This window comes from Cygnus olor, chromosome 13 (assembly GCF_009769625.2).
Source record: "Cygnus olor isolate bCygOlo1 chromosome 13, bCygOlo1.pri.v2, whole genome shotgun sequence".
Lineage (NCBI taxonomy): Eukaryota > Metazoa > Chordata > Aves > Anseriformes > Anatidae > Cygnus > Cygnus olor.
Window position 1 is genome coordinate 3227508 of NC_049181.1, and position 10258 is coordinate 3237765.

General features: G+C 39.1%; 1 protein-coding gene across 2 annotated transcripts in view; it reads left to right on the forward strand.

Annotated features, from left to right (window-relative positions):
- DACH2 (dachshund family transcription factor 2) overlaps positions 1 to 4548 on the forward strand; it is a 289576-nt gene extending 285028 nt beyond the window's left edge. The window contains exon 12 of one of the 2 annotated variants that reach the window (XM_040572461.1): positions 3574 to 4548. In XM_040572461.1, coding sequence (XP_040428395.1) covers positions 3574 to 3611 — 38 coding nt within the window. In that variant the 3' untranslated portion in view covers positions 3612 to 4548. The remainder of the gene's footprint in view (positions 1 to 3573) is intronic. The other variant, XM_040572460.1, reaches the window with a different exon arrangement.
- The last annotated feature ends 5710 nt before the right edge of the window (positions 4549 to 10258 follow it).

The window sequence follows — 10258 nt, forward strand, 5'->3', positions numbered from 1 at the left end:
ACATTGTCATTCATGTATAAGTGGTAGCACGGATGTTCCTAATACTTTAATTCCTCATTGGTGGTTGCTGCATGACGTTGTTACTGCTATAGAGTTAAGTTTATTGCACAGCAACAAAAATGTATTTTGATTTCCGGCAAATAGTTGAGAGCCTTATAAAAAGGGAAATATTTAACTATGTACTTTCTGTTTACTAATCACTAATATCTGTGTGGCTTGAGCACTGGCATTTGCCTTCTCTCTTACAACTGTTACAGATTGAGCTTTCCTTAAGAAATAAAGGGAGTAGGAATGAAAAACTGAAACTTGTTCCAGAGTTTAAATAGTCAGTCCATTGACCCACAGTAACCTCAATGACCACTTCTTACCTTAGTTGGAGGAATAAGTTTAAAAATAAAATATTATGAAATATCAACAATTTATATATATATATACATGTATATATATATTAGAAAAATTTAACTGTGGTTTTAGCTAATTTTTAAGCTTCAGGTTTGATATCATAAGCCAGGTAAACGATCTTACTCCAAATACTCCATAGCTTCTTTACAAATTCAAATCTCTCACTGTAACTTCGTCTTCATCAGCAAGTACAAGTGAGATGCCAGACACGGCCGAGGCAGGAGGACTTTCCATCACTTGGGGCAGCAAGGGAGGTGCGTGCGTGCATGCAAGAGAGAGAAAGAGACAAGGAGCCGAGCCAGACAGCAGTAAACAAAACTGCTGCATTGGGGGTTCCTCGAGCTAATTGAACTATATGAACTATATATGAGCTAATTGAACCTGATGAACTGTAACTATTAAAGTGTATAAAGATCAATAACCAACAGGTGGTTTTGCTGACCCAGCCATCCAGCTGAGCATTGTATCAGCTGCTTCATATCTTCCCCTCCCTGTAAATGTTTGAGAAGAACTAGCTGAATCTGTATTAATTTCAGTCTCCAAATATACTGTATTTGGCAGAGATTAAATACTCAAAGTATTTGTAAAGTATTGGAGGAAAGAATCACAAAGAGTTGTATTTTAAATCCTATCACTTTATGTATCATTTCACGTGGCTGAATAAAGATGTAGGGCTTTTTAACAATTGTGAGTTTGCTCCCTTAGATGAAAGATGATTTCATGGTTGTGAAACTTGTTTTTTTATTATAAAATAAAATATAAATATTATAATATATAATATTTTATATATTACAATATAAAATATTATAATATATAAATGTCATATATAAAATGTTTGTAGGCAGGAAAAGAGGCAATTTCATCCTATCCTCCCTTACTGATCCCACTTCCAATAAATCCACTCTTACTTTGAATGTACATGTGGACCCCTCCCCTCATCTTTGCAGAGGGTCCTTGTCACCAAAAGGAACAACATAAATGTGCACACATATGTGGTCTCTATCACCGTCTTGCTTGTACAAACATCAAACATCAAACACAGTAGTAGAAAATGCAGCTGATGCCTAGTGAACACTTAAATAGTGAGTTATGTACCTAATTTCTGCTGATGTCCGTCAGTATTACGTGCAGTACTTCACTAAGCATGCCTCTAGATCCCATCCACTGTAGGTGGCAAAAAGGCACTTTTGTGCATCTGGGTCCTGAGCCCACACCCTCAAAGAGCGTACACTTGCAGGCGTAAGATGCTCAGGGCCTGTAATGCTTTGGCTGCTTCTGTGCAGCATGCAGAACTGGTGTGTTACTGACTCACAGGAAAGCACACTCAGCAGAATTTCAGCCTTTGGATTGCCGGTAGAGTATTTCTATGACTTTTTGAGGGCAAACATGTTGACCTGCAGATTTTGCCAGTGGCTACCTTATATTTTTAGAAGTACAGTATTACTGTAGGCTAGATCACCTATATATAGCCTGCTATGGGAAAAAATTGTGTGCAACTTCCTAATAACCAGAAGAAGAAAAACAAAACAAAACAAAAACACAACAATGTTCGATATTTGTATTTCTGCTTACCCCCCTCCCCAGGCTTTAATATTTGCAACAGTAAATCTTAAGACAATAATTTTAATCAGCCAAAGGCCTGAAACTAATTTTAGTCACTTCTTTGGAGGTTCCCAGGCTCCCAAACATTCCTTCGGAGATGTTCTGTCCCTGGCTCTTCCGATCTTTATTCTTGTTTACATCCAAAATACATATTAAATCATCTCTGTTTGGAGAGTCTGAGCCTCCTTAAAACCATGAAACATTCAATTACTAATTAGCTGTTTCCTGTTTCTAATGAAGTGAACATGTCGGATTTGGATTAAAATTCAGCTACTGCACTCCTCTGTTTATGGTTCCAGATGTTTTTGTTTTATCTAGGAGGTTACTTTGACAGCTACTGCTAAATGATAAATCACTCATATTATAGCTGAAATGCATTTTGAAATTGAAATGTGGCAAACTTTGAGATTGCTCCAAGGATCAGTGTCAGTTAGCAGGTCAATACTTGTTCTTTCCTTATGAGTGTTCAGTATTGGCATATGTAAAACAGTAATGGGATAGATGTCAACATTATACAAAATGCTTCTCAATATTATCATTTTGCTATCATCTTCAAGATCAGCACTTGTGGGTTTAGCTGGGTGAATTCGTGATTCATTGTATAATGAACAAGAATATGGATTCTTGTTAGCTTTAGTTTCTGTGGGCATTTTAATATTTATTTTTTCTCTGGGCATAGCGTTTCTTAATGTGAAAAATCACAGTTGATGGGTAGTATAACCAGGAATATTTTGATAAAGGAAGTAAGTGGCTTTCTATTTATTTCCCTAAATAAAGAAAAATAATTTAAAAAGCAATGCATAGGTTTCTGAATGAAAGAAGAGTCTTACAAAAAGCAGATATTGATTTACTTCTATTACATTTTTTAACACAGTGCAGTTTTATTTTAATGCACAGTTCTCTAGAAGGGGTTGCGCATGTAATGACGGCGTGCTGTAAAGCTGATGCCGTGTTAACTCTGTCTTACGGAGGCGTGTGATGCAACGCAGGCTGCCCTCAGTTCAAAAACAAATGTCACAAAGGAGGGAAATGCAAATCAAAATATCTGCAGCCTCTGCTCGGCAACTGCCGGCTGGCTGGCACTGTTGGAAGCGGGTGGTTCGGGGCTGGGAGGCACCCAGGAGTGCCCCGGGGGCAGGTACTGAGCCACACACAAAGCAGGGATAAGGATGACATCAGTTCTTGGAAAACTACTGTCACACGATCCTTTAAATATTTATTGATGCAAGAAACTACTGTAAGTTCAGCCCAGCTGAGTGCCTGTACCTGTGCCATTGGGACAGAAGTGCCAGTGCACTGAGACAGGCTCATTTGCCGGTGTAACACAAACCTCACTTACCGAGGGCTTTGCAAGGCTTTGTCAGCAGGTGCCTATTTTTCCAATGCAAAAAGTTGTCGTAAACTCCGTTTATATCACTTGTAGATCTGATAATTTGCCTTAAGAAAAACAAACAAACAAACAAAAATCTTCCACAAACAAATGAAGGAACCCCACCCACGTTTCAAATAATTCTAAAATGTGTAACTCTGTAATTGACCTTTTTTCTTCTTTTTCTTTTTTTCCTCCAGAAAACAGAACATACATCAAACCTACTATTATGTACTGAAGGAAACACCTATTGTTGAAAAATGTATAATGATCACTATTTGAAGACTATATAGTTCATGAAAAACGTCCCTTCCAACCTTTGATGCCTTCAGTACTGTGTGAAGAACAGGATTTGTAGCATGAAACTTGAAGGACAATTTCAAGCAATTTACTGTTGCTGCATCGAAAACTGCCGTATTGTCATTAAGAAATATTGAGACTTTTTACAAGCTTACCATACCAAACCAAGCCTGTTGCAACAGATCATTTTTAGGTCCCTGGAGATAGAAAGGAGTTTTAGTATTTTTAAGCACATACAGGAATTATCCCCCCCCCCCGCCCCCCCCCCCCCGCCCTCCCCCCCAAAAGAACTCTTTTTTGTTGTTTTTGTTTTTTCCTAAGGAGGTAGCTATTACTGTAAAGCAATGGCACAATGATTTTAAGCCACAAAGGTCCTCACTGGCTGTACATCATACAAGTCCAGTTTATCACTGAAACTGTTCAACATGGAGCTGTTTCGATTGTGTTTATAAATTAAGCTTTGTTTACTGAAGCAGATACTCGATATATATTACGTTTTAAAAAGAAATGTGTGTACATTTTTTAAAAGAATGATGTAAAAATTGTCCTTTCATTAGATGACCAATTCAAAAGTGTGAGCTAAACCCTAATAGCTGACGTAATACGAGGATTATAATTGATGCTTTTTTTATGCTCAGTTCAGCTTGGCTTTTGGTCTTTTAAGATGAAAAAATGAATATGCAGTAGAGTGTTAGATAATGGAAACTTTTAAGTATGGTTTCTCTGTTGTACCATATTAAGTTAAAGTACACATTCTTTGTTAAAAATGTTCTTGCTAAAAATACAGTATTAAAATTTTTTTGTTTGACTTTGGAAATCTTTTAAGAATTTTTTTTGACTGTGAATTCCCATAGTTATTGTACTAATGCAAAACAATATTTTGCACTATTAAAAATACTTGAAGAAATTACTTAATAAAGAGGGTGGGTTGGTATCAAACATTTTCCTAATTATTTTATGTTACAAATTCCAAACTTTGCAATTAACAGGAACATTCTATGATTCCTTTCTCAAGATAGGTGACTGAAAGTTGGTTTGAGTCAAGTGGAATTAAGTAATCACCTGGTCACTCTCTACTCTCATTCATGAGTCAAAGGCACAATGCTTATAAACTCAAGTTTGTATGTGCATGCTTATATTTATATGCACATACCCTGAATTAAATCACTATTGCTTAAAGCAAAACAAATGAACAAACACCTTTAAATAGATCTGTGGGGAATGTATTTCCTATAAAGATGCATGCTACTGTACATGTGTATATTGTTCAAAATTCTATTTTTATCACTATTTTTTTCTATATGTCTCGTTTAACAGACTTTACCTAACTTTAAAAGTGTAATTTCAAACCATTATATAATAATACAACAGAAAGAAAATCATCTGGTTTTTCCTTCCTAAAACCTTTTAGATTAGCTAGGCATTAGTTAAAGAAAACATGCTGGTCGCCATTTTACAGGTGATCAAGCTAATTATCAGAATAGTTCACCACACCTCACAATGTACAAACACGGTTTATTCCCTGTTAGTTGTATTGCAAGCACTCTAATAACTGCATTAATCACACTGCTAGTGATTAAATGACCAAAAATTGAATGATATGAAGAAACAGTGCTGCGAACTGTGAGTGCTGCCACACGCTTAATAAAAGCTCGTGAGTAAGTGTGCTGCAGCACCTGAAATTAAATTCTATGATTACTTATTAATTTTAGTTTCTACTCCATCAGGATTCTCTGAGATGAGGGTTAGGCCCTATTTCGATATCTTATTTTTTTAAAAGGACTTAAAACAGTCCTTGGGATACTGGAATGTTTCTGATTGATTGACTGAATGAACACTGGTATTGCTCTGAGGAATTGCAGATTTTGAAGATAGCTCTTTGACAAGTTCCCACTATCTTGCATTTTTTTTTAGAAAGATTTAATGTAATTAAATTTTTCAGTCTTTGAACTGTTAGCATTTTTCACATTTTTCTTTAGTCTCCATAAAGGCAATTTTAGCATTTTTTCCCTGAGTGGCTGATCTACATTTCTTAAAGCTGCATTGATGCTGGGTTGATGATTTCATTGATTTCTAATTTGCCCTTCCCAGAACAGTTTTAAATGTCAAAGTACTGGCAAATGAGATTTAGGGAACTGATAAACTTCAGAGACTGAATCTCTTGTTAAGTCCTTATTAGGTAGCCCCTGGTAAATATTGACAAACCAAGACTCTGAGCTTTACATAAAAAAAAGTGGCGATTGCAAATTTTCTTTCTTTCATTTTACTTCCTGTCGTCTCTTTGGTAATACTCCCAGTGACACCCTCCTGCACAGGGCCCTAGCTGAGCCTTGCACTGACCCTAGGACTTCCACGTCGGTGTTTGGCCTGGCGCAGCCTGCCCAGGCTGTGGTTGCTGCTGTGAGGCCGCGTACAGCTGAGGAGCTGCTCCCAGCCTGCCATCAGGCCACGTCGAGCCCTCGTAAGCTGCAGCTCTGTAACGTCCTTTGCACCGGACATGCAGAGGTCTGGGGAACGGGACCGACACGGCACGTGTCTTCTTGTCCTTCATGCAGTGTAAAATGCCTCTGTGTAGACTTTGGCTGGTTCCAGGCACTGCAACTGAGCACAAAAAGGGATGCAAGGAGGAAATTGCTTTCATGTCCTATCTTCCAGGTCTCTCTTGTCATTAAACGGTGGAATGAGATGGGGTTGTTTACTCAAAGACAAGATTGGGGGAGAAGTAATTACCTTTTATGTGTAGATATAAGCTGCAAAGAGCAGGAAAGTAACCGTTCCCTGTCCGGGGTGGTTCTGTGTCCAGTACAGGCCAGCACGTGCAGTTTTCAGCACGCTGTGTTACCCCACGTGCTCATTGCTGCATGGTGATACAGAACAGCAAACGCAGGCAATGTTCAGCTTAAATTTCTCATGGCCTTAATTTCATATCTGGCTACAGTGAGCACCCTCCTTGCTCATCCTTTTCTTTTAAGCAGTGGAACAAGCTGAGCGGGGCTGTTCAGGGGGAACCACATCCTCCAGCCGGGGCAGAGCATGCCCAGGGCAGCAGGAAATTCTGCCTTCACCCCTCCAGCTCGCTTTGAGCTGAGCAGCCCCTGCTGGCTACAGCCACTGACCTGGCAGCCCAAGGGGTATTGCCAAGAGAGACTCTGCAAATGCTTGACGGGAGCCTGGGCCATGGCCATGCCCATGCACTTGGCGCCGTGAGCAGAGCAGGTGAGGCTGTGGGGCACAGGCCAGGGGACAGCCAGCTGGCAGGGGGGTGCCCCCTGCATCCACAGCTGCTGCAGTTCCCTACAAAGCAGATCCTTGGTCGGGGATTGCCTCCGAGATGGCGTTGTGCCAAGGAAGGTGGTGGTAGCTGGGCACAAGGTGATCTGGGCTAAATGCAGGCAAGTTAATGGACGATGTATTTCAGCAATTTTATGAATCCTGTGTAATGCGGACTGCTATCATAATAAACTAACGGAATCAATAGTGACCAATCTCAATTTAAAATCTGGATCTATAGTACTACACAGCGAGAACGCTCTGCGTTATAAATGCATGGCAGTGCATTAAAAGCTGAATGCTGGCTTAAGTAATTGCTATCTACAAGTAAGTGGCCCATTAATATATTTATTTACAAAATATTTCTGGTAACATGACAAAATGTGGGCTAACCCAAATTGTTACACATTTCCTTCATAGCCTCAGCCGAGCTCCACAACCGCTGCTGTGTCTGGGCTCTGGGCTCCACGGGCGTGCACCCAGTCCCGCTGGCCCTGGGCTGGAGCTCCGTTACCTCTGGCAGCAGTCCTGACCCCCAGGCTTCCTGCTGCTCTCCCACTGCTGCTTCCTGCCGCCGCACCGCAGCATCCTGCCCGTGCTCCTGTCCCCTGCTGCCATGGGGAGGCATGGAGATGGAAAGGGATTTGCAGGGTGTTTTGCCATTTATTTTTTTAAAGCCAGGCCATGTGCTGTAATTATTTGTTATGTGCACCACAAATGTTTAGGGCCTTGTAAAAATCACTGTTAAGAAAAATTTTGACTTTAGTTCTGTCTGCAAATAAGGGCATCTTTGACTGTTGGAAGTTGGGACAAAAGGAGAGGAAAAACAAGTATTTTTTTTAAATTCTGAATCTATAGATGACACGAATCGCTATACTTTTACACTTGTACCTCAAAAAATCAATTGAAATGAACAAATTCAGTGTCAGCACAGCACAAACACTGCGACTTGTTCCCTCTGTATTATATCATCCACTTCTGCTTCTTTTTGCCAGCTAACACTGTTCTTAATAGATCATCTTTTGCATGAAAATTGGAGTGTGGTAATCTACGGAAGGGAAAAAAATCTTATTGGAGCTCATTTTTTAAAATAAAGAAGTACTATTATTCTGAATTCCATTCAACAATACAGTAAGATTCTACTATATCTTCATTATGTGACTGTTGACATAATCCAAAATTATGAACATGAACACAGAACCATATATTAAAATGCTCTTATGATAACTGATACCAAATACCAAAAAAAAAAAAATCAAAATCTTTTATAGTACTTCAACTTTTTAGAAAGACATTTGGCGCTTTCTTTGAAAATACATGCATCAGTTGCACAAAAGTGACGCCAAAATATGTATTCACTGAGTAGTGGATCCCTTTCACTATATAACAGCTCTTTGCTTTGGTTGTCTACAAGAGGGGCTAGTTGTGGGAAAAGTTTTTGCTGTCCCTGAAATAGAATTGCTCTTCATGCTGTTTCAGAGTTATAATGGACTTCACAACTTGCTGGTGTGCTCTCTGTGATGAGTGTACCTGCCCAGCTAATTGCAGATCTTACCTCTAAGACAAATCCAGCTCTATGAAGAAACAGTGTTTAAGGCCATTATCTTAAAATGTGAAATGTTAAAAAACAAGCTCGGTTGGATAAGGCCTTGCATCAGAGGGATGGTGGAGACAAAACATCTAGAGAAGTGGCAAGTTCATTTTGAGCTATACAAAACCAGCCAATCTCTAATTTCGTATTCTGTCCTCCAGCCAGCCTAACTGATGTACACATATTTAGTTTTCCTAAAGGTCTGAAATAAGACAATGTGTGGAAACTTAGTCATTTTGAATTGTTCGGTGAATGCATGGTTTCTTCCTAACGAAGTCTGCATTACAGTTCCTTCATAATAAATATTGCAATGTAGAATCTATTGGAGTATTGGGTGCTTTCTGAACATGCAGCCGTATGTAAACACAGCACGTTGCTTGTTATGTGCGCACCCATGCCACGGTGTCACATGCGCTGCTGGGGACTGAAGCACGCTGCCCACCTGGCATCGGGGGCTGCACACAGGCAGCCTGCAGAGCTCGCGCCAGTCTCATTGCAGCACCTGGCCTTGGCCTGAAACCTTCGTCTTAGGACTGAAAGGCCACAGGGTGAAAATCAATGTGCCCCTGACTCCCACCGAAGTGGCCAAATACAAAGGAAATCTTTTTTTTTTTTTTTTCATGAAACGATGAGTTTGTTGAGAAGAAAGAATAAACAGAAACAAAGAATAAACTTTAACCTTGTTTCACTGTGTATGAGGAGGAAATACCTGTTTCATGTTTCCCCTGTTGATTCCTGCCATTAGTTGAAGTCTGTTTATTCCCAGAGCTGTGCTGCCATCAGTTGATGATGCTGGGGCACTTACAGAGACGTTTTGGCAGGAAAAAATGTTTTCTCATTCTTACTATTACAAAACACAATGTTTTTCTTAGTAGACCAGTCCAAAGCATTGCCATTTAAATTGTTGCATTCTCTCCCTTGATGTCAGATAGGGAAAAAAATCTAAAAGTAGGAAAACAGACCAAAAAAAAACCCAAAAACCTCCCTGTTGTCCTGACTGGACTGTTTCTTTTTGTTGTTTTTTGGGTTTTTTTAATAGTTCTATAGAACCGATGAACAGGAATGGTAATCAGACATTTTTGGTGTCAGATCAGCATTTTATGTGATCATTTACACCTGTGCAAGTATTTGATAGCATTTGACAGCTGATTTATTAGCATTTGACACCCATATTACACATGTTGAAATGACTCTACAATGTGCAAAGCAGTGGAAAAATCACTGATTCCTTTCATAGCTTTTTCCTGGTAGTTTAATAACGAGATTACATTCCAAAGGAACAAATGAATTCCTCACACCCTTATTGTAATTCTGTATTTCTTCTAATATTTATTATGTTCTGCTCACATTAACTTGAAAAAAAAAAAAAAGGAAAGAAAAAAAGAAAAGCAGTTGTGTTTAATTCACAGAGCTGATTCACAGACACTGGCTCTGAAACCAAATCAAAACCAGGCCATGCTCATAATATTGCAAGGAGTCACAGGAAAATGAGAAGTCTGCTATAGTGATGAGAAACACTGCAGGACTAAGACTCTTGATTTCTAACAGAGCTGGTAAGTAAATTGCATATTTTTGATAGTTAATAGTTTTTCAAATAAACAGAAATTTTCAACAAATGAAAGTTCTGTTTTAGCTGAAATTATTTGTGGCTTCTTCAAAGAAAACCTCCAAGAAACCCTAAAGCCTTGGTATCTCTCTTACACTGTTTTGGGATTAGGTAGAAA